Below are 26,225 nucleotides of genomic sequence, written 5' to 3' on the forward strand. Positions count from 1 at the left end.
AGGGACAAATGTAAGCAGTCACATGGTACAAGTTTTACACCAGTTGTGGACAATGTTGGTTCTCACTCCAGAAATATATATATATACATATATATATATATATAGATATACATATATATATATAAATAAATAAATAAATATATAAATATATCTTGTGCAAAACAGGTTAAGACGAATCAACACTCAGATAAAGCAGAGCACATGACATGTACTTCAGCCTCATCAAGTTGTCAAAACAACATGATATGCACCTCGGACCTAAGGGCAAGGTGCATGGTTCTGTAAGGCACAGCTGCTGAACTCAAACGACAAACACCTTTTTATTTACTTACTAGCAGGAGTACCCGGCGTTGCCCGGTGCTGTTCCAATCCTGTTGGCATTTTGAAGAATTAAAACCGGCATGTTTGCTTTCGTGTGATGTATGTCGCCGAATTTGTGAAATTTAAAAAAGACGTCACTGCGTGATGACGTCATATAGCGTCTTTTTTTCATGCCTCCGCAGACGAAGTCGACAGAGGTATTATCTTTTCGGGTTGTCCGGCTGCCCATTCGTCCGTGATAGGTTTACGTTACCGCGATAACTTGAGAACGGCTGAAGGGATCCAAGTCAAACTTGGCACAAGTATGTAGATTGATGCAAATATTAACTGATTATATGTGGGGTCAAGAGGTCAAAGGTCAGAGGTCATGTTAAGTAAAAATTATTTCGTTACTGTGATAACTTCAGAACGGCTGAATAGATCTAAGGCTAACTTGGTACAGGTATGTACTATGATTTAAGGATGAAATTGTTAGATCTTGGGGTCAAGAGGTCAAAGGTCCCATTTAGTAAAAATTATGTTACCAAGCTGACTTGTGAACCGGTAATGGGATTTTCGCCGAACTTGGTATAAGTATATTATGATGCAAAGATGAACTGATTAGATTTTGGGGTCAAGCGGTCAGGGGTCATGTTAAGTAAAAATGATTTCATTACCACGATAACTTAAAGGGACACAATCATGAAATTCTTTGAAAGGAGAATGAGATTTGAAAGGAGAATTTTAGGGAGAATGATCTCCCTAACCCATTACATTAAAATTTTGGAAGAATAATAAGCCAGATAATTGTGTTTTTAAAATCGGACTAGTTTCACTTCCATTATGTAAATGAGCTACGTCTGTTGATTCACGTGACGTCACAGGGGCAAAAACCATTGACGGACTGTACGTCTGCGTTTCATCACAAGTTATTCTAGCGTTCAAGATGCCGATATGCCAAGCTATTAACTGTTCCAATATTCGAGGAATTTGCCCACAGAACTCAGAAGTCGTTATTTTACATCCCTGACCCACAAAAAGATCGTTAACGATCACGTGTTTTGTGGTTGAAAAACCAAGGAACAACCAAATTCAACATCAAAACGTATGTTCATCCAAAACATCATATTTGTGAAGACCACTTTGAGCCGTCAGCATTGATCTCTACATGGGAAACAAGCCTCAGAAAATGCTGAAACACGATGCCGTACCGACACTTACCCGGGCGAGAGTTATTAATGTTTATTTGAAGGTACGCCCATGTGATCCAAGCTCAGAGCTAGTCCTCACGTAGTTATCAAAAAAATTGATTAATGAGATGTTACGGACACGGTTTTTTGGATGTTATTTTACCGAGCGGTGGTGTATTTAACCGCGTCCGAACAGTTACTCCCCGATTAGAACCCGATTCCAACCGAACGTTGACTAATCGCGCTACAGATATTCAATTGGGAAACCTCTAAAGCGACCGAAAGAGAAGAAGAGAGAAGAAAGACAGAGTTTGGAGGAAGAACAGATTTATTATACACACACAAGCAATATTTTAGAGCGACCAATATTATTTACAGCAATAGATGGAAAAGAGCAGTCACACAGTGCATTGTTAACTTATTCTATTTCATTTACTTAATCCCCAAGACAAACGAGTAGGACAGGACGTTCACACTCACACGGTGGATATTGCAGGCAGGTAATGGCTCGAGGTTGATTGCTTGAGAGGAAGGCAAAATCGGAGGCCGCAGCACCCCTCGCGGTTTTGGCGGGAAAACCTCCGTCGCGTATCCGCGGCCGTCACGCGCTGGCTCGGCACACCTGCTCCTCTTCCTGGGGTGGAGCCGTCTCCCTCCGTTCAGCGCGTCTCTCCAACGACAGGGGGGTATTGCAGGCAGGCAGGTAGGTAGGTAGGTAGGTAGGTAGGGCTTGCGGTGGATTGCGCTCCTCTTCCAGGTCATCCCCCAGCGTATCTCTCAAGGCCTCTCTCCAGTCATCTCTCATCTGGACTCTGCCAAAGCAGTCCCCTGCAGTCGCTTTTATCACCTCCAGCGAAATCAAGCCGCCGACTCCGAGGGCGCGCCTACCGGGTCACTCACCGCGGTGTTGATTGGCTGTTAGGGCCGGTTCACTCCTTCCCTCTTACGACGAGGTGGAGACACGCCTTTCTTCCCCAACCTTACCTCGTGGCCAATGGTGGTTTGAAGAAAACCAGCCAAAATGCAGAAGGCAATTGGAAGGGAGGTTTTGGGGAAACTGGAAGGGCCTATGCTTATTTTGTTTGATACAATGCAAAGTCAATCTAGTGGAAAACACATACTTAGCCTACATGGAATAAGGAAATACACTATTTAAAAGATATATCGTGACCTGCGTGTATGTTCTATGAAATTAATTAGGAGGACGGCTGCGACCATTATTTACATTACCAGGATGTTACCATACCAAAACCATACTCTTCACATCCGTTACCCTTCCTCCAAAATTGTTACACTCCTCAAAGCCCGTTACACTTCTCAAAACCCGTTACACTTCTCAAAATCGTTACACTGCACCCTCCTTTCTTCAGGCACGTCCTCGGGCCTACTAGACTTAACTGAGTGTGACATGTAGGTGTAATTCCCTCTACAATTAACCTGACCCTGAGTGTGACAATTTTAAAACACAAATAAGTATGTCCCCCTATTGCATTGCATCCTGTCTAACAGACTCAAGCCCACAGCTAACCGAATTACGGAATTATTCTGAAACTATACATTTACGGTGGGGAGCATTATTTACAATGACGTGATTTCTTATTTACAACGCAACCCAGGACCTGTGTGTTTTTTTCTTTTCTTTTTAGGGAACAAGAGAAAGAAATTCCTGTTGGGAGGGAGGAGACAGCACGCATTGCATCGATGCACCAGTACCAATACCACCAAAGCACCCAAAAGCACCCAAACACCACAAAGCACCCAAAAACACCATCCGGTGCGGTTACCATGGTTCATAATAAACACAACAAAACAACTGGTGGTGGTCTTCTCCTTCTCTGCTGGGCCGATGTTCTTCCCGACGTCTTCTGGCTTCATGCGGCCTATTTGGACATACTAAAAAAAGCACAACTCGTGTCCATTTTTATTTAGGGCCTCAGGGGCCAACTAAGGGTGGTCCACCTGTTTGGCATAGGTGCCACCTTACCGAGGTCCGCAAGCAAGATTCCCTGGCCACTATGGCCGGTCTCCAACAGAGGTGCTCTGCCCCAGAACCTGGGGTCCATCAAGTGGTACTTGGCCGCCGAACAGCGGTCCATAAAGTGGTACATCAACGCAATGCGTGCTGGTTCTGGGAATCTCGGGCGCACAATGGCCACCTCACGCACGCTCCCCTCGGCACCCAATGGCGCACAGGTCATGTGGGAGACAAAAGAAAGACAATTGAGCGAGGGGTAAGGTCACAAGGGTACACGTCAAACAAGGCAATGCAAGGTGAAATGCGTACGGAGGGCGAAGTGAGAAAGCTCGTCCCTACCGTACGTCACCCCCCTGTCACCTACACTACCCTTGCTCTTACCCCATATTTACAAAATCTACCCATTTACAAATTCGTCACTACTGTCACGTCTTCCCCATATTTCCCTTATACCAAATTCGTCACCACAATCCCTCTACTTCAAAATTTGCCATCACCAAATTCATCATCAATCCTCATAAGGAGGCAGAGATGGAACATCAAAGCACAATGTCACACCCACGTCATGATGCGTCTCACAATCCAAACATTTGCATCATAAAAAATAATCAAAACATGGCATGGTGTGGAGTTACCTGTCACCTCCGGTGAGTGGGTGCAGATGGTGCGAGGAGATCCTTCATCCTAACTATCCTCTAAATGACTTTAACACACTTTACACTACCCGGGGTCTTTCCCCTGCCAATCCATTGGCCACTTACACTATGGGTTCTAACAACCAATCCCCATTGACCAAACTGTGGTGCTTCTCAATTTGGGGTCTCACTCCCCCGATTCATCTCCCGGTGCCCTCGCACAATTTCTGGGCCGCGACGTGTAGCTCTCCCAACAGGTCTACCCACCTGCACACCTCCACCACTGTAGTTGCCACCCGAGCTTACCTAGCTCCTCACCCTAACCTATCTAACTGGGGGCAGCCCCTCTCCTGGCTCTGTCACCCCATGGTGCCCTCTGGCACTGGGCTACCCGGGTCCGTCCTCCGGATCCTCGGGCCCCATCCACACAACTACTACCGGCTCCCAGAGCCCACCTGCGGCCTCACCTGGCCGACATCCTTACAGTGGTGGAGTGCCCAAACCAACTACACACACTAACAGGCTACACGCCCAGCCATTTCCACAACACCAACGCACCCATCCACATACCATTCTGTCACCCGCACCACAGATGCCAATATCCAACTACAATTTACCTATACCCTCTACCTAACACTTACACTACCCGCCCCGGGTATCCGTGATGGGGGTCCACTCTTCCCCCATTCACACCTTCGCACCATCCACTCCACTCCACAATTTCCACCATACTCACTCCACGACCATCCATTCCAATACTCCAGATATTCCACACTACCATTTATTCCACACAGCCACATACACCTGTTCTTCATTCACCTGTCGTTGCACACCTGTGCAATCATACCTGGTGCCACCTGCACCCTCCTTTCTTCCTGGACCATTTGGTCAACACAACACGCAATCACCACTACTCCCTCATACACTGCTCCACACACCTGTTCAGTTGCACACCTGTGCAATCACACCTGTTCCATTCTCACCTGTTCAATCCTCACACACACGGCATCATCTCAGCTAACTCCTCCCCTCTGAAACTTGCGCTTCCCAGTCGTCCCTTTAAACTATTGCGCTCCCACGTCATTATCAACCACACTAACCTACCTGCGTCCCCACTACAGGTATCAGTCACTAACTAACCTTATCGTTACCTAAGGTCATCTTCGCTAGATCCCTATCATTATCCAAGCCCTCCCTGGCTCGTTTTCACTGCCATAAACCCCATAATCTATAGCGCATTTGCCCCCACCTGTGAGGGATGGTGGATTTGCCATCCCACCACATCGGGGGTCTCTCACTACCAATTTCGCTCGTCCAAATCCAACAATTCAAAAATTTTCCATTTACTGCCAATTCTATTCACTTTTCTAAATTTCGTTTCAAATCACTACTATCACTATCACCATCACCCGTCTACTTATTACATCCTCTCGGTGCGCCAATTCACATCACCCGTCTACTTATTACATCCTCTCGGTGCGCCAATTCACATCTACAGCCCGGCTTCGTACAGCCGAGCAATGAACGCGGGTCGTTTTGTGCCAGCGGCTGGATACGTCCCGCATTCGGGGCAGGGACGGGGGCTTACCCGGGCCGAGATCCCACGCATCACCTCGGCGTGGAGCCATCCAATGTCCCGATCTCGACCTGCCGGCACGTCTCAACAAAACGTGGTCGCCATAGCGACCCTTCCTATCCAGCCGCCCGCTCCGCCTAGTGGAGCCCGGCCGCGGCCGTTCAAAGCGAGGCCCAGCGTGGATCGCGCACGGCGGTTCTTTCGAAACCGCCGTGGTTCGGATCCCCGCTGGTTCTCGCGGCACGCGAAGCCCGGCACGCACCGAGGGCCCGAGTCGGCTATAAGTCGTTCTAACCTTTAACCCAGTTATCGTCGACGCTTCACCTGGATTCCTACAAGCATACGCTACCCCTTTCTTGCTCATACATGCAGCTGTTCCCATTCTCCTCGTACCTTTCCTGACACACCTCGGTACACCCATTCCACTCACAGCCTTGGTCACACACCTGACCACCGAACACTTTGGCACACATTCGTTGCTCGCACACCTCACCAATACACCGCTTCGCGCCCCCTCCTCGGTCACCTCCTTTGTGACAATCACAGGTGTGCTCTCACCCGCACACCCAACCACGTGTCTCACTACCAATTCCAGCGTGCATTCCCACTCACGCTCTACCATTCCAGGTGTGCATCCTTCCATCCCAGGTGTACATCCTCGCTCACCTATCACAACCAGCTCACTCTCCTTGTCACTCTCACTACTCTCACCTCCACTCTCGGTCGCGCACTCACCCTTACTCTTGACAGCATGCGCTTTCCCCATGCACCCGTCCGTTACACACCTTTCTCGCGCATCCTCCCGCGCACACTTCTTCGTTACTTCCTCCGTAACACTCACCACAGGCATGCATTCTCCCTTACTCTTGACAGCATGCGCTTTCCCCATGCACCCGTCCGTTACACACCTTTCTCGCGCATCCTCCCGCGCACACTTCTTCGTTACTTCCTCCGTAACACTCACCACACCGCGCTTCCCTGTGCTCCCTCGCACACGCGCTTCGACCAACTCACTCTTGACGGTACACTCACTCCTCGGCGTGCACTTTTTCCTCACACACCCCATGGTCGGACATTCTCGCACACCTCTTTTTTCGCACACCGGTCCTGTCACACACCTCACCAACGGCCTTTCACGAACACCCGGATCCAAACCAATCCCCAAGCCGACTGAATCTCCCCTCACATCATGTACATTGCCACTCACCTCCGTACCTCGTCGCACCTCCTTTGCCACCTGCAAACTTTTTATTTGGTTAGTGAGCATCACGTCATGATTTGAACACAGACCTTGTACATATTCCATGACTTCCTCCTTTATCTCCCTCTTAGTTTCTGTCCGTCCCTTCTTAATTTCACTCACCTCTTCTCCCACTTCCTCTAGTTTTTGTTTAACCTCTTTTATTTCCCGGTGCGTCTCCTCAAGTTCGTCCTCTAAGGCTACCGTGACCGTTTCTACGTGCGTCCTTACCTCCCGGTCCTTCGTCTCCATTGCTTCTGTCACCTCTTCCACCCTCATTGTCAGTTCCTCCCGTACCATCTGACATTGCCTCTGCGTCGCTATTAATTCGTTTTTAATTTCTTTTTGTGTCGCCTTTAACCCTCCTAGTACCGCAGTGTTCTTTTGAACCTGCTCCACTAACTTAGTTTGTCCCTCTGTCAGCTGCTCCACCTCCTCCGTCAGATCTTCTATTCCCCCTTGTAACTTTGCCGTATTATTTCTCACCTCTTTCTCTATACGCTTTTCGCCTCGCTTTACCTCCTCGCGCAGCCCCGAGACCTCCTCACTCACCCCTCGTCGTATTTCCTCCATCTGGTTCCCCATCTGTTCGATTTCCCGGGCGGATTGTTCCCCTATTTCCCGCAATTTGTCCTCCATCCTATTTTCTAACCCCATTAACCCATTTTTCACCCCCTCTAACTGATTCTCCTGGGCAGCCATTCTATTTTCCACCCCCGTTAACCCATGTTTCACCCCTTCTATCCCATTGTCTAACCCCTCAAATTTCTTGTCTAACTCCTTAAAATTATTGTCTAACCCCTTAAAATTATTGTCTAACCCCTCAACGGTACCCCTTGCTTCGTCCCTCATTACCCCCATTTGGCCCTCTAATCGCTCACTCTGAGCATCCATTTTTGCTTCTAGCCCCATATATGCCATTAGTATGGTTGCATTAATCTGCGCCATGAGGTCCCGCACATCAATTCCCGCTATTTGCGCAGCGGGCGCGGCTACCCCGCGCTCGTGCGAGCCGCCCCTTTGTGCGTCTGATACCACGTGCGCGAGAGCGCCATTTTGCGCGTCTGACACCCCCTCAACCGCCTCCTCATTGCTCTCCTCCTCCCTTTCTTCCACATACATTTCCCCTGGTTCCTGGGTTACCCCTAACCCGTCTATCTCCCCCACCGACATCCGATCGCCTTGATTGTCCATGGCGCGATCTCAAAATTCGGGTTTTATAAAACAACACAATTTCGGCAGCTCGTAATTTTGACCAAAAATTTTTTTTTTAAATTTGGGCCTAACAAATTTAGTCCCGGGTCCGAATCCGACTCCTCGACACCAATTGTTACGGTACTAACACAATTGGTGTCCAAAATTTGGGCTAAATAAATTTAGTCCCAGGTTCGAATCCCATCTCCTGACTACCAATTGTTACGGACACGGTTTTTTGGATGTTATTTTACCGAGCGGTGGTGTATTTAACCGCGTCCGAACAGTTACTCCCCGATTAGAACCCGATTCCAACCGAACGTTGACTAATCGCGCTACAGATATTCAATTGGGAAACCTCTAAAGCGACCGAAAGAGAAGAAGAGAGAAGAAAGACAGAGTTTGGAGGAAGAACAGATTTATTATACACACACAAGCAATATTTTAGAGCGACCAATATTATTTACAGCAATAGATGGAAAAGAGCAGTCACACAGTGCATTGTTAACTTATTCTATTTCATTTACTTAATCCCCAAGACAAACGAGTAGGACAGGACGTTCACACTCACACGGTGGATATTGCAGGCAGGTAATGGCTCGAGGTTGATTGCTTGAGAGGAAGGCAAAATCGGAGGCCGCAGCACCCCTCGCGGTTTTGGCGGGAAAACCTCCGTCGCGTATCCGCGGCCGTCACGCGCTGGCTCGGCACACCTGCTCCTCTTCCTGGGGTGGAGCCGTCTCCCTCCGTTCAGCGCGTCTCTCCAACGACAGGGGGGTATTGCAGGCAGGCAGGTAGGTAGGTAGGTAGGTAGGTAGGGCTTGCGGTGGATTGCGCTCCTCTTCCAGGTCATCCCCCAGCGTATCTCTCAAGGCCTCTCTCCAGTCATCTCTCATCTGGACTCTGCCAAAGCAGTCCCCTGCAGTCGCTTTTATCACCTCCAGCGAAATCAAGCCGCCGACTCCGAGGGCGCGCCTACCGGGTCACTCACCGCGGTGTTGATTGGCTGTTAGGGCCGGTTCACTCCTTCCCTCTTACGACGAGGTGGAGACACGCCTTTCTTCCCCAACCTTACCTCGTGGCCAATGGTGGTTTGAAGAAAACCAGCCAAAATGCAGAAGGCAATTGGAAGGGAGGTTTTGGGGAAACTGGAAGGGCCTATGCTTATTTTGTTTGATACAATGCAAAGTCAATCTAGTGGAAAACACATACTTAGCCTACATGGAATAAGGAAATACACTATTTAAAAGATATATCGTGACCTGCGTGTATGTTCTATGAAATTAATTAGGAGGACGGCTGCGACCATTATTTACATTACCAGGATGTTACCATACCAAAACCATACTCTTCACATCCGTTACCCTTCCTCCAAAATTGTTACACTCCTCAAAGCCCGTTACACTTCTCAAAACCCGTTACACTTCTCAAAATCGTTACAGTATGTTCATCCAAAACATCATATTTGTGAAGACCACTTTGAGCCGTCAGCATTGATCTCTACATGGGAAACAAGCCTCAGAAAATGCTGAAACACGATGCCGTACCGACACTTACCCGGGCGAGAGTTATTAATGTTTATTTGAAGGTACGCCCATGTGATCCAAGCTCAGAGCTAGTCCTCACGTAGTTATCAAAAAAATTGATTAATGAGATTTTGCCACAAAGCCGACAAGGCCACTCGAGGTGGGGGGCTAGAACGCTAGCAAATACTATACTGGAATGCTAGCAGAGCCTACCTGTCACTTCGCTGACGGACCAATTAATCTTCCTGTTTGCCGAATATTGCTATTTTGGTTCACTGCGTCATTATTGAGTCTGTACATCACGATAAACTCGACCAGCATATAGGAATATTTCATCAGTTATTTAAGTGCTCTCAGGTCTATTAATTGGTCAATGGCTGATTGCAGCTTAAATTGTCATATGCCCCGAGGGCAGTTTGCATTCTGTAAGATGGGAGATTGATCGGCTATGTATAATGATGTAAAGATAAACAGATTAGATTCTGGAGTCAAAGGTCAGATGTCCCATTTGGTAAAAATTGTCACAGTGTTAACTTGTGAACCAATGATGGGAGTTTAACCAAACTTGGTATAAGTACAGTCATGTGAAAAAGTAAGTACACCCCATGTAAAGTTTTGACTTTTTCAACATATTTCAACATACAGCTATTTGATCTTCATTTCAACAATATTGATAGATAAAGGTGATATAAGACAACAAATATCATGAAACATTTACATTTTGTAGTCCATTGTATAATTTAAATAAACATAAATGCAAATTTCGCATGTGGAAAAAGTAAGTACACCCCTACATTTATCACTACTTCAAATACCTAAAATTAGAATCAGGTGCACCAGCTCAGGTGCACATGATTAGAACATCGTTAGAGAGGATCTTGGAGGAACCTGTCTTATTTAAACCTCAGACATTTAGTTTGGTTAGGTCTATGTTGTTGAAGTGTGCGGCGTCACCATGCCTAGATCAAAAGAGGTCTCTGAGGCCTTCAGAAAGGAGGTTATAGATGCCTACGAGTCTGGGAATGGATTTAAAAAGATCTCCAAACAATTTTAAATCAATCATTCCACTGTCCGGAAGATCATCTACAAGTGGAGAAGATTCCAGACAACTGCCAACTTGTTCAGGCCAGGCCGCCCCAGCAAGTTCAGCCCGAGAGCAGACCGCAAGATGCTGAAAGAAGTCTCTAAGAACCCCAGAATGTCATCACGGGACCTACAGGTAGCTCTTGCCACTGTTGATGTCAAAGTGCACGAGTCTACCATTAGAAAGAGGCAGCACAAATTTGATCGACATGGGAGGTGTGCCAGGAGGAAACCTTTGCTGTCCAGAAAGAACATCAGGGCAAGACTAATGTTTGCCAATGAACATCTCGGCAAAGACCAGCACTTCTAGAACAATGTGCTCTGGACAGATGAGTCAAAGGTAGAGCTATTTGGCCACAGTACCAGAAGACATGTTTGGCGAAAACCAAAGACTGCATTTGACCACAAGAACCTGATACCAACTGTAAAGCATGGTGGTGGAAATATTATGGTTTGAGGCAGCTTTGCTGCATCAGGGCCTGGGCAGCTCACCATCATAGAATCCACTATGAATTCTTCATTGTACCAGAGGGTGCTTGAGGATAATGTGAGGCCATCTGTCGGAAAGTTGAAGCTCAACCGAAGGTGGACCTTGCAACATGACAATGACCCTAAACATACCAGTAAATCCACCAATGAATGACTGAAAAGAAAGAAATGGAGGGTTCTGGAATGGCCAAGTCAAAGCCCGGATCTAAATCCCATCGAGATGTTGTGGGGGGATTTGAAACGAGCTGTGCAAGCAAGAAACCCCTCAAACATCGCACAGCTGAAAGAATTCTGCATGGAGGAGTGGGCAAAAATTTCTCCCAGTCGATGTCAGAGACAGGTAGACAGTTATAAGAAACGCCGACTTGAGGTTGTTTCTGCCAAAGGGGGCAATACCACCTATTAGAGCCAAGGGTGTACTTACTTTTTCCACATGCGAAATTTGCATTTATGTTTATTTAAATTATACAATGGACTACAAAATGTAAATGTTTCATGATATTTGTTGTATTACATCACCTTTATCTATCAATATTGTTGAAATGAAGATCAAATAGCTGTATGTTGAAATATGTTGAAAAAGTTAAAACTTTACATGGGGTGTACTTACTTTTTCACATGACTGTATATATTGTGATGCAAAGATGAAATAATTAGATTTCAGTATCAAAGGTCAAAGGTCATAGGTCATGTCAGGTACAACGGTGATACCTGAGAACAGCTGAATGGATTAAAATCAAACTTTGTACAAGTAGGTATAATGATCTAATAATGTGGGCCGAGGCATATCACGACGTCGAAGAGTGACATTGTAGTTTATACTAATTTTAGACATTAGACAACATATCTCGCATGGAGGCAATCAAGGCAGGGTTATAATCAGCAGGGTCAAAATATCGGAATCACACTGAAATGGGGGTCAAAATAGCGGAATGGAAGTATTTAACAAAAGTCAATGATGTCACACCTCACGACATCTTTTTTAACTTACACCGTGGTAGGTTTTATAAAAACAGAGGTCACTGCATATGACGTCATCAACATTGAAATTTTGACCCCAGTTTCAGTATCGCTGCTGCTGGCGTTGCCTGGCAATTATAATTAGAAGAACAAAGTACGGATTTGTATCAAACAAAACAACTCAGATTTAAGACTAACACATATATGTTGCATGCTTACCCAACAAAAAGGCAAAAATACTACAAGAGTAATTGCACATTTATTTTATAGATATCTTATGTTTAACGTAAAGTAATCATTAGCCCATCCCCTACACAGAAAGAGACGGGATTTGTAATCACTTCTGTGTGTGTGTCTGGGCCGTAACTTTTTACCATTTGAGTATTGTCATCAAAGTTTCACCAAAGCCTAATTATGATAATAGGGGGAAGACAAATTAATAATTGTCAAAAGGTCAAAGGTCAGCATCACCTAAAATCATCAATTTTCATTCAATTGACCTGAAATTAGAATTTACCATTTGGTTTTGTCATCAAATTTTCACCATTATGATAATATGGAGAAGGCAAATTAATAATTTTATCAAAAGGTCAACAGGTCAAAGGTCAGCATCACCTAAAATCACCAATTTACATTCAATTGACGTAAAATTTAAATTTACCATTTGAGTTTTGTCATCAAATTTTGATCAAAGCTTTATTATGAGAATGTGGAGAAGGCAAATTAATAATTTGGTCACAAGGTCAAAGGTCAAGGTTGCGTAAAATCACCAAACAGACAGACAGGGGTGAAAACATAACCTTTGTGGCGGAGGTAGAGAGAAAATAAAAGAGTGTAAAGATGAAACGTCAGCAAAGATAAGTGTATTTTACATCCTCTGCATGCAGCTAGAGTTATTATTATTGGATTAACCAATAAACGAGGAACGAGGAATCCAGGTGGGAGAAAACCTCAACCACAATGAACACGTCAACCACAGTCCAGGGAGAGATCTCCGCAGGGCATTACCATGGACCACAACCCATAAGGGGCATACATAGAGCCGGATTTGAGACGAGTTTCTCTGGACTGCAGCTAAAGAAGAATCCTCGCGGATGGATGAATAAGCACAATTAAAATTCACACAAACAATGTGCTAACCACTAAGTGCTCACATGATCTCATGATAAACCTCCATGTTATGATCACCTGCATTCACTCCTGCAGCGGTGAATGCAAGTTTGGGGTTTTCTCAATAAATGATCCTTATATGACGTCATCAGCAACAAGCTTGAACAATAACGTGATTATTAAAAAGCAAAATAAATATCGAGTTTCTAAAAATGTCTTACAATAAGTATAAACGACTCCCGCATCCCCCCTCTTCCCTTGGCCTATCTCTCGCAATCAGAAAATGGAGAGTGGGCCATTAGACATCGACCGGCCAAAAAGGTCATCAACAAACTATTCTCTGCGGATGATCTGGAATACCAGGAGGTGGTGTTTTACTTGATCATCCAGCGCAAACCTCTTTTCTACGTCATCAACATCATCGTGCCATGTGTCCTCATCTCGTCTCTGTCACTGATGGTCTTTTTCCTTCCAGCCCAAGGTTTGACTTCGTATTTCGTGTTTTCTTATTATGATGTCTTTATTGATATTGGAGATGTATTGAGTGTGTGTGTTTGTGTGTGTGTCTGCAGCTGGAGGACAAAAATGCACTCTCTCGATCTCGGTGCTGCTTGCACAAACTGTCTTCCTCTTCCTCATTGCTCAAAAGGTTCCACAAACCTCTCTCAACGTACCTCTTATTGCCAAGTGGGTAAATACACACACACACACACACACACACACACACACACACACACACACACACACACACACACACACACACACACACACACACATACACACACACACACACATACATATATATATATATATATATATATACATCCACGATATAAAAAAAACAATGTTAATTTGTGTGTTTGGAATGATGTCTCCCCTAAGGGTAGGTTTTAAAGGTCAATCTTTTTCAACGAATAGGTGTTCACTTCGTCTATTTTGGGGGATAAAACAAACTCGAAAAACATTTTCAATAAAGGAGTAATTATGTCTCTTCTATTGGAATTGTAGATGGTGGCATGCAAACTGAGCCTCAAGGGCGGTGTACAGAAGCGTTTTTTAAAATAACAATAAATACAAGGCACAGGGAGGTTCATGATGCACGTGAAATTCGCTGCACGTGATGTGCAATGCACGCAGTGTAAAAGGAGTGTTCATTTACGTCTGGAGGATATCTAATAAATGATGGAGATATAAGCACACCTGACACAAGGCCGAGGCTTCAGATTTGACACGCTCACAAGGCTGCACCGTCGAATAAACTGTTCCAACCCGTCAGATTTGAGGGTTTTTTTTACTAGTATATATATATATGGGTCAGAATTTTGAACGAGGTACATTTGGGCCTCCCAGGGGTCAATTTTTTTTTTTTGGAATAGCTAAAAATCACCTTGATATCCTTAAAGCCCTAAGCCTGGGCTATCAAACGCAGCCAAACTGACACCGATCGGCCCAGAGGTTCCGTTTTTATTCATGGTCAAAGTTTCCCTTCCTTGTTAGCATAACGTAAGAGACCAAAATAAGATATATGAATTCCTTCCTCTTCTTCCCGAAGATGCTGTTTCGGCTAGTTTTGCGTACTTAACGCACCAGAAGCGTTCCGATCTTTTGAAATGGCATATAATTCAAGCTAATGTGATGGTCTGATGGTATATTTCACTTCGATATGCACTTACCTGGCTTACAGGGAGCATGACCGATGCGTAACGTAAGAGACCGTTATGGTTTCTAAATTCACACTCAAGCTTGTTGTGTCTCAGAGAAACAAAGGAGGTCAATGATTTTTACAGAGTTAATACATACGTATAAGTGCTGTTTGTTGCGCCCTAAAGAAGAACTATGGAACACCCTGATATGTGTAAAACAGGGCTTATATAAATATCTCTTACGTTACGGTTCATCTGCTTCATCCTATATGAGGAGGAGCTGTGACTCAGGAACTGACATGAGTAACACAAAAACACATTCAGTAGAGTAGTTATATAGATCTACTTTTATTCCAGCTGTGAAAAGTATCTGAAAAAGGCTTTTATAATGAATGCATGGCTTTGAAGGGTAACGAAATACTTTTAAAATGCCCTTTTTCACCATTTTTTGAGGTTCAGAGGCTTATAACATGTAGATAATTGATTTTAAGAAGCATATAAAACTATACATTTTCTGAAAGCCGTGATTGTGTTCTACAAGATGACACCTAAATGTACTAATTCAGAACATTTGGGACAAAGTTATATAGGTTTAAAGCAATGAATGTGTGTTTTTTGGGATTTGTACCTCGTTCATAATTCTGACACATATACTAGTGGGGTCACCCATGGGAATCCCACGGGCATGGACGTGTGTGACATTTGGACATCTTCATTTAGTTGCTGCAAATTCAGTTTTACAAAATGGTTACAGACAATTTATCAGATCCGCAAATGATGTAATCTACACAATATAGTTACTTCTGGTAACATGTGAATGCATGTGCGTACACACACACACACACACACACACACACACACAAACACACACATACACACACACATACATACACATACACACACAAATATATATGCACATATATACATCCACATACACATGACACCCACACACACACACACACACACACACATATACACATATACACATACACACACACATGTATAATACATACACACACACACACACACACACACACACACACACACACACACACACACACACACACACACTTGTACATTTGTATATTTGTACACATGAAAGCCCGCTTGGAGTTTGCAAAAAAGCACCTAAAGGACTCTCAGACTGTGAGAAACAAGATTCTGTGGGCTTTCGTGTGTCTTTCACTGAGGAGAGGCTTCCGTCTGGCCACTCTGCCATAAAGCCCAGATCGGTGGAGTGTTGCAGTGATGGTTGTCCTTCTGGAAGATTCTCCCATCTCCACACAGGATCGCTGGAGCTCAGCCAGTGACCATCGGGATCTTGTTCACCTCTCTTACCAAGGCCCTTCTTCCCCGATTGCTCAGTTTGGCCGGGCGGCCAGCTCTAGGAAGAGTCCTGGTTGTTCCAAACTTCTTCCATTTAAGAATTATGGAGGCCACTGTGCTCTTGGGAACCTTCAATGCAGCAGAAATTTTTTTGTAGGCTTCCCCAGATCTGTGCCTCGACACGTTCCCATCTCTGAGCTCTGCAGGCAGTTCCTTCGACCTCATGGCTTGGTTTTTGCTCTGATATGCATTGTCAGCTGTGAGCCCTTATATAGACGGGTGTGTGCGTTTCCAAATCATGTCCAATCAGTTGAAGTTAACACAGGTGGACTCCAATCAAGGTGTAGAAACATCTCAGAGATGATCAAGAGAAATGGGAGGCACCTGAGCTAAATTTCAAGTGTCATAGCAAAGGGTATGAATACTTATGTCAATGTGATATTTCAGTTTTTTATTTTTAATGAATTTGCAAAACTTTCTAAAATCCTGTTTTCTCTTTGCCATTATGGGGTATTGAGTGTAGATTGATGAGGGAAAAAATGAATTTAAACGATTTCAGCATAAGGCTGCAACATAACAAAATGTGAAAAAAGTGAAGGGGTCTGAATACTTTCTGAATGCACTGTATATATTGTTACAGACGTGGCTTGGATGTTATTTACCGAGCGGTTTTGGTATGACCACGTCTGCACAAGTTACCCGATTATACCCGAACGTCGACTAATCGCGCTGCGCTAGGTCAATAAAGGCAATAAAGGAAAAGGACACACGGCTGGGTTTCAAATGACACGACACCCAGGGTTCAGTTCTCAAGACCTCCGGAGGAGATTATATTCGTTCGGAAGGTCAGATTACAGGGACGAGAGGTACAACATAGAAAGACAAGCACTTAGACACAATCTTATATTATTCCCAACAGACGACAGGTAAACGGGACAAGGCTGACTCACACGGGGGTTGATGGCAGGAAAGCGGTTGTCGATGGCTCCAGGTGCACCTGGGCTCAGGGCAGGATCGACCCGGTCCGGTCCAGAGATGCGGAAGGTTGCACAGCGCTCGAGGTGGCGTCTTTTCGTCTCAAGCTGGGGGCGCATCTCACGTCACATCCGGCGCGGGGCCGCGTATATCCGGCGGGGAGTGACACGCCCTCGGCTCGTTAGCTCCGCCTCGTGGAATCGGCACGTTGCTTCTCATTGGGTGCGTGCGGGGGGGTTACCGGCTCCGCCCTTGACGAGGAGCTGACAAGGAGCCCCTTTGTGGTAACCCCGTGGAGCGCATGGTCTGGAGCGCGTTGTCTGGAGCGCATTGTCGATGGCGGCTAACCGAGCCGGTGGGAGGACGCACACTCCCCCCCGCGCAGCGCCGTGCCCCTCTGTTGTTGTAGACGGGGAAGAAGATGGGAGGAGGTATGGGAAAGGTCCTAAACTCACTACTGGTGCCATATAATCACATTCTGGTGCAACGAAGAGTCATAATTAATGGAAACGAGGCCTTAACTGACATAGACTAAGAATAACTAGCAAGATGTCCGAAAGTGGTCTACGTGTGGTGCGGTGGACCTGGGCACGACATTTAATGGGGGAAAAAGGGGAAGGTCGGCTCTACTGATTGTTGTTTACAGACAATGGGACTAGGGAATGGGGGATTGGGGATAGTTGGGGAGTATTGGGGAAAATAGGGGAATATTTACAAGCGGATATGGAGGCCAAATTCCATATTCGCAACAATATATATACACACACACATTTCATTTTTAACTAAAAAAGCACACTAACCCTATGACATGACGCTGTCGTGCATACATTATACCAACACATCACCTCCAAACTAGGAGGCATCCGTGTGCTACTTAAGTCTTTGCAGACTGAGATTAAAGCTCTATGGTCACAAATAGATAAAAGCCAGATATGTCGATCTCGATTTCGCCCTCATTATGGGATCATCAGGACAACATACTGCAAATTGTTTATTTGTGACCAATCTAAGCCGCTAATAAACGCAGATTGAACCCCCTGCCTTGACAAGAAAGCAAGGCACAGATTGAGTCTCTCCCCAGCCATTGCTGCACAACCTGTTAGCAACAAGTGTCGCCTGCCACAATGACACATTGTCTCTGCCCTGCTCATCAACAGTTAGGAGGTTTGCAGTCAGGAATATTAAATTTAACTGAAGAAGCACACTAACCCTATGACATGACGCTGACATCATGTGCATAAAGTAGTGCTAGTGTGCTTCTCTGGACTGTCTTCGATACCTGCAGCATGAAATCCATTGCAGAATGAAGATGCAATATGGTGACGCATGATTATCTCTGCAGCAGGTGTACGACTGGGACAGGAAGTTTAAAAGTGGAGTGTCCAGTGTGGCAGACGCTGCTCGCTCGGGACGGCCTCACAAAGCCGACACAGCAGAAATGGTTGCAGGAGTTGTGCACGTGCTAAGGAAAAACTGTTACGCTGCATGAAGTGGTCTCCGAATTTAACATTAGCCATGGGTCAGCACACCATATCATTCACAACGTGATGGGGTTCCGCAAAGTGTCTGCAACGTGGGTGCCTTAACAACTTGCACCCAAACTGAAAGAACGGCGAGTAGACACATGTGAAGAACTTCTGCGGTGTTACGAAACAGAAGGCGACGCTTTCTTACAGCGCATAGTGACTGGGGATGAAAGCTGGGTCCACTACTTTCAGCCAGAAATTAAGAGGGCAAGCAAAGAGTGTGGCGCCATTCAACTTCACCGAAGCCCAAAAAGTTCCGCACACAGCCGTCCGCTGGAAAAGTGATGCTGACGCTCTGCTGGGATAGCCGAGGCCCACTTGTAGAGCACTACATGCCCAGAAGGACCACAGTCACCAGTGCATCATACTGCGACCTCCTTAAAAATCATCTGCAACCAGCAAGCAGATCAAAATGTCGTGGACTACTCACTACCAGTGTTTTGCTGCAGCATGACAATGCTTGGCATCATACTGCCCGCGCTACAGCTGCAACATTCGAGGACCTGCATTTTGAGTGTCTTCCTCATTCACCCTACTCGCCAGACCTCGCCCCTTCAGATTACCACATCTTTGGGCCACTTAGAGGCACTTGGTGGAACCACTTTCGATCCGACGAAGAGGTCCAAGAGGCGGTGCACGAATGGCTACACAAGCAGCCAAAATATTTTTTACTGTGTGGCCCTAGTGCAAAGCCGTCTAGAACAGTGTTTGTCCATCTGTATGTATGTATGTATGTATGTATGTATGTATGTATGTATGTATGTATGTATATCCCCTCAAACATATACCAATCAGAGCTGAGGATCTGGTCACATGACAAGGTGATGTGATTACGTCTGATGTCATTACGACAGTACGGCGACTGACTCTCCACACACCGCCATTTTTATTCCAATTTCGTTCAGGCCGAACATATTGTCGAACCTGTCATATATCACAATCCCCATGCTCTACCCTTACGTTCTTCATTCAGTGTAAAACACAAACAAACCGATTGTTAAAATGACCATCAAATATCGAAAGCATCGGTGTTACATCTCTTGCAACAAAAGGTTACATATAGGCCTTAGGCTTTATGCCTACCCTTCGGACCGCTTCGGACAAATTAAGCCCAGATTTCTTAATGCAGTAGTGTATCGTTTCAGGAGTATCGTTTTCGTAATAGTAATCATAATAATATAGTAAATATGACCATAACACTTGAATCCCAATGTCGTGAATACAAACCGCTCTGGCAGGGAAAATGGCCGTAAAATGCCTGTTGTTGTTGTTGTTGTTGTTGTTGTTGTTGTAGTAGTGAATACAAAGTTAATGGATTGAAGCGGTGTATGGTTCATGAATCAATGATAAGCGGTGTATGGACGAACAGCCGCGGAAGGAAGGAATTGGCCTCGGTTTTTTGTGCAAACCAAAACTGGCGGTTAGTCACGTGGGAAGGCAGAAAGCAGGAAGCTGTTATTACAAATTTTCTTCTTCTTCTTTAACGACCGCTATTGGCCCACGTTATTGCGAAGTTTGGCTCAAGCCTGTGACGGACTGCCTGGCAAAGCCTGACGTTCGACAAAGGTTAGGATAGGAATTTGCGATATGTTCCTGGTGCTGGCGATAGCTCGCCTACTCTTCATGAAGGACACCATGGGATCTTTAACACCCGCCAACTAATTCCGGCAGATGGGCCACCTAGTTTAATATCCATGACAGTGACCCACGGCCCTCTAATGAATCACCATGCCTGTGAAATACCTGGATGACAGTCAGTTGATATACAGAACATGTTGTGTTTGCAGGTACCTCATGTTTAAGATGGTTGTGGTCACCATAATTGTGACGAACAGCGTCATTTCTCTCAACGTGTCTCTCAGGACACAGAGCACTCACAGAATGTCTGCAAGAATCAGACAAGTATGCGTATAATTATGCCTGAATGATTCCTTGTACATTTGTATTTATTTTGGACATTCAAAGGATGCTGAGGTTCATTCTTCTCCTTCTACCCCGTCCACCTTAAACCTTTATTCACATCTCAGATCTTCATCGATTTCCTGCCACCACTGCTGCGCCTCGTCCAGGACACGGAGAATGAAGAGACCACCTCACAGACGGAGGATGGCACGATGCCACGGAGACGCAGATCGTCATTGCGACTCATGGCAAAGGCTGAGGAATACATGATGAAAACTCCTCGCAGTGAACTGATGTTTGAAAGGCAGAGGCATAGGAAGGACCTCATGTCTTCAACGCATCCTGGTAAGGGTCTTTGATGCAATGGTCGCTCATGGATCGTTACTTCTCTCTGTCGGGCCATGGCCGAACTACACACGAGCTCAGTGTCTCTGCGAACAAGAGGATGTGCGGCAGAAAATTATTTCACCAATATGAAAAATTCAACCCAATCATGATCATATGATTGTGGATTTGATGATTATGCGAGTTAATGAAATTATTTTGCAGGAAACAGGCTTGAAAATGGCGGCTACCACAGCCTGTCTCAGGCCTCGGCGGAGGTGAAGGCATCGGTAGCAGCTTGCAAGTACATCTCTGAATGTCGCCGAGAAAAAAACGACTTTGACAGTGTAAGTGTCTTCAAATTTACTTCTGTATAGCACTTCTGCTGAACCCCTTCCCCATCCCTCCCTGCCTACTGTTTTCAAAAGAGATACGAGGATGTTCAACGTGCCCAAGTGAGCACAAGCAGACAGAACATGAGTGCAATGGCTGTGAACATGGCGTTGTTGTCCCCCTCTCTCGGACAGGTGAGCGACGACTGGATAATGATGGGAAAAGTCATCGATCGGATTTGCTTCTGTGTCATGAGTGTTCTTATCCTGCTGGGGACTCTTAGCATCTTCTTCATGGGTCATCTGAACCAAGCTCCTGCACTTCCTTTTCCTGGAGACCCCAAGAAATACTTACCAGAATAAGAGGAAGAAGATCAAAAGGGAAGAAGTGAGGAACAACAGCTTAAAGAACAAGGATGTTTGCGAGATTCCTCTGATCCACCTGTTAGTGTTTATAAATTTTGTTGACCTTGTATGGAGCCAAGAAACGTATTTATAAACTGTGTTGGTACTTGGTTTGAAGTTGGCCTCAAAATAGGTTTTATATGCAGTGAAGAGGCGTAGAAGGTCAGAGCTCATTCTTAAAGGGAAGAATAACGACGAAGAGGAGAAAATGACTGATTAAATAAAAGCATTGAGTCTATGAATACATGAGGCTGAAAGTTCCTGATCTTGAAGTATTGTAAATGGAATTGAACATTGTAAAAGTTTGCAAGTTTAATAACTATTACAAGCATTTAATTAAAGTGTCATAAACAAGATCACCTTTCATGAGTGTATTGAAGGCAAATCTAACTCTTCCTCGTGATGTCCAGCATTATTCCAACTGCGAGCTCCATACCTGGCAAGATGTGGGAAGCCTCACTTTTACAATTCCGGTTTTGCTAACTTGTCTTGTGGACGCCAATCGCCTCGAGTGGTTGATTAAATAAGAAACTCACGACCTTATCATCGTGTGCCAGTGAGCACATCGAACGACGACGTGAATCCTGTTCCTGCTTTCCCAATTTAACTCCTGCTGGTGGAAAGTGTCGTCATCGAACCACATAGCAGCCTGGTCCTGCTTTCAGTCGTCCCTGTTCTGCCAGTAATCAAATAACCTGTCTTTATCAGCAAGCTCGAGTTGTGACTTTATGGCTCAAGAAAAACACAAAGGTGTATCTCTATGTACGTACAGCGACGTGCAATCGCAGCTTCAGAATCATCTCAATGCCACCTTGGAACAATTGGGTATACATACTACCAATGCTGAAGTGGGATGGGCCATTTTACAAGACATCACCTTCAGGGCAGCTTCTGACATTCCCATTCGTTAAGCATACTCAAAGATTGGTTTGATGAGAACGCCTCCCAGATAAACAGTTTACTGAACTCCGTGCATGCGGCTCATCTTTGCTGGATTGATGACAGAGGCTCAGCAAGCAAACACTCCTCTTCCCTGCAACTCACACAATCAAGACTACGTTACATGAAAGACAGCTGGTGGGCAGCAGGAGCGGAAGAAATTCCGGAGGTAGCAGATACAACGAATTTCAAGTGCTTATATGCTGGTTTAAAGGCTGTCTAGGACCATCTTCTCTTGGTATCGCCACACTCCGTAGCTCAGCTGGCCAGCACCTAATCACAGATCCGAACAAGATCCTGGAGCACAACGCTGAACACTTTAAGGGTCTCCCCAATTGCCCCTCCTCCATCTCAGACGTGGCCATTGACTCTCTTCCCCAGCGGCCAATATGAGCAGACCTTGCCCACCATCCGACCAAAATAGAGACCACCAGAGACATCAAAGAGATGTCATCTGGAAATGCTCGTGGTGATGATGGTATCCCCTCTGAGGTTTTCAAGTTTTCAAGTCTGATTGAACCTCTGAGGTTCAAGTGGAGGTAATCCAATTGACATAAAATGAAGGTTTTTAAAGGTCGTAGAAAAACAAAATTGTGATCTTTGTCTTTTACACCACCTTAATTTTTTTTTTTTTTGTATACAAGATCGAGGCTTGTGTAAGAGCTAGCACATTAAACATACATTATCACATAAAACACAATGTGCCAACTTCCTCAACCTATTGACCCAACTCTACAATGCCATCTGGAGTGAAGTCAGTACTCCTGGTCTTCAAAGATGCCACGATTGTTGCCCTGTAGAAATGCAAAGGTGATGGGTCATGTGTCGCGAACTACGCTGGTGTGGCCCTACTATCTCATGCTGGGAAAATACTTGCCTGCATCATTCTTAATCGCATGTTACCAACAATTGTCAACACCATCACCCCCAGAAAGCCAATGGGGCTTTCTTGCTGGACGGGGCATGACCGATATGATTATTTCTGCTCGTCAACCTCAGGAAAAAAGCAGAGAACAACATCACGATCTATACATGGTCTTTGTCTACCTTAGGAATGCGTTTGATCTGGTCAGTAGAGAAGGACTGTGGAAGCTACTGTACAAAGTCGGCTGTCCCACTAAGTTGATCAACATCATCAGATCCTTCCACCTTGGCATGGTTGCTCATGTGAGGGGCAGTGGATGCACTTCTGGGTCATTTCCTGTTACAAACGGCACAAAGCAAGGCTGTGTCCTAGCTCCCGTATTATTTAACATTATGTTTTCCTCTATGCTTCATGATGCCTTTAAAGATTGTACCCGGGGAGTAATGATTGAGTTTCACACCAACAGTAGTATCTTTAATTTCAGTTGGAAGGCCAAGTCGAGAATCACAGAAATGCTGCTCCATGATCGACTTTTCGCAGATGACTGTGCACACTTCAGTCATAATCTCGAAGACATGCTATTTGCTTTCACCTCCATTGTGCAATCTGCTCGTCGCTATGGCCTTATGATCAGCCTCAAGAAGACCGAGGCTATATCAGAAGGTGCGTACACCATCCCTTCCATCATCATCGATGACACCACTCAAAGTTGTAGATAGGTTCTGCTACCTTGGAGGCAGGGGCGGATCCGGGGGGGGGGGGGTGCAGGGGGTATGCACCCCCCGCTTTCGATCCAGTAGGAGTGTGCAGGGGGAGCGCACCCCCCGCCCCCCCCCCCCCCCCCCCCCCCCCCATCTGCAACGCAATGGCATGGATGTGCTGGAGGCACACTCTATGATTGACAACAAGAAGGACACACTCACTCAACTACGGTCAAATGCTGAAACTGAATTCTCTCTTTGGTTCGATCACGCTGAGGCCATGATAGGATCTGTAGGAGGTGATGTCACAATGCCGAGAGTTGTAAAACGACAAATCCATCGTCCAAACACTGCCGCCAATACTCCCTTGCTCTTCTACTTCAGAAACATGTGCATTCCATTTCTCGACCACCTCAGCCAGGAAATGGACACCCGATTCTGTGCTGAAAATCGGGAAGGTAGCGATCTGTTTCTGCTGATGCCATCTGCAATAATCGCCGATACCTGCGACATTCCAGCCCTACATCAGAAGCTATTGCATTGGAAAAATGACATGGAACATCCCGCAGGACTGATAAATGAGCTTAGAGACTGGCAGATGTTTTGGAGAAGGAAGCCCAACGACACGCATCCAAGCACATTCATGGATTGTTTCTGCGCAGTAGATGGAGACGAATTTCCATCCATCAAAGTCCTACTCCACATTGGATGCACCCTCCCTGTCGGCTCCTGTGAGGCCAAACGCTCATTTTCTTGCCTGCGTCATCTGAAGACCTACCTAAGATATTCCATGGGAGAAAGTCGGATGGCATCTGTGGCCCTCATGAACATACACCATTACTTCACCATCTCCCCACATGATGTGTGTGACATTTTCATTCAGAAACACAAGCGCCGTCTATTCCAAAATAGCATAATTTACGATTAATAAAATAATTCACATTCCATTGTCCTATCTGATCTCTTTTGTGGGGAGAACCCCCTGCCTTGAGCTTCACAACCTGGGCGCATGGCGGTGCCGGGCTTTGCCCAGCACCTATTAAATTGCTCTATACACCTTAACATGGCGTGCGTTTAGAAACATGGGAATTCTTCTGGATTCTTTGAAGTTAATTAGCCTAATTAACTCAGGAGATCATAACAATCATTTCGCGAGAACTACACAAATCAGACATTCCAGATCAGAAAGCTCCAGTAGAACTACACAAAAACATGCTGCACGCATGCACACCACAGACATGCGCACACAAAAACACACAGACATACACACATACACACACACACACACACACACACACACACACATACAAAATTCTTCAATTTATAGCAGAAGGAACAGCTGGGCAAGTAGTTTCACCAGTTCCTCTATCTGACCATTAGTCATCGCGAATCTGTTGAACTGTTGGACCAGGGAAGAACACAAGGTGTTGTAAAAACCAGAGTTACAACATTGGCTCAGTTCGTGAGTTTAATCGAAATAGATCCCTAGCAATTCCTGTAAAGAAAACCAGCGAACATCATATCAATATTCAGCATTCATCTGGATCAGTAATGGGTTTACAAACGAGCACAAGCAAGCCTCAAACAAAGTGGTTGTACGTACCATCTATCTGAGCACCTACGTAACATACAGTAAATGTCACAGGAATGATCATTGCGCTGGATGTCCGAATTCTTATAACTGCCGCGCAGTGGACAGAAGTCGCATTGTCACCTGGGTTCAGACTTGGACACAATTTCATGACATTCTCCCCGGCGTTAAAACTACACTACCCCGCGTGGTGAGAATCAAGCGAGCAAGCTATATAGCAGTATAGAAAATTTCAGTTAGCAGATGGTTACATAAAGCAGCGATTCATGTCAATCCCAGCCATAGCGATCGGGACAGCGAATTTCTCTTCCGGCGCGAGTTCGATAGGCGTCAGGAGCTTCAGCCGCGAGTCCGAATTCCCCCTCATCGGGATAACCGCCTATCTCGGGTGACGGCGGCGGCGCCTCAATGCCGATCA

At 45.5% G+C, this 26,225-nt stretch overlaps 1 protein-coding gene across 3 annotated transcripts in view; it reads left to right on the plus strand.

Annotated features, from left to right (window-relative positions):
* The window catches only part of LOC137438466 (acetylcholine receptor subunit gamma-like), a 71,173-nt gene extending 49,114 nt beyond the window's left edge, over positions 1–22,059 (plus strand). For all 3 annotated transcript variants that reach the window (XM_068133570.2, XM_068133572.2, XM_078767598.1), the window contains 6 exons: positions 13,559–13,759; positions 13,851–13,965; positions 20,536–20,650; positions 20,776–20,995; positions 21,200–21,321; positions 21,502–22,059. In XM_068133570.2, the coding sequence (XP_067989671.2) occupies positions 13,559–13,759; positions 13,851–13,965; positions 20,536–20,650; positions 20,776–20,995; positions 21,200–21,321; positions 21,502–21,669 (941 nt within the window). In that variant the 3' untranslated portion in view covers positions 21,670–22,059. The remainder of the gene's footprint in view (positions 1–13,558; positions 13,760–13,850; positions 13,966–20,535; positions 20,651–20,775; positions 20,996–21,199; positions 21,322–21,501) is intronic.
* Positions 22,060–26,225: the final 4,166 nt, after the last annotated feature.

The sequence above is a fragment of the Myxine glutinosa genome, chromosome 13 (genome assembly GCF_964187855.1).
Source record: "Myxine glutinosa chromosome 13, kmMyxGlut1.1, whole genome shotgun sequence".
NCBI lineage: Eukaryota > Metazoa > Chordata > Myxini > Myxiniformes > Myxinidae > Myxine > Myxine glutinosa.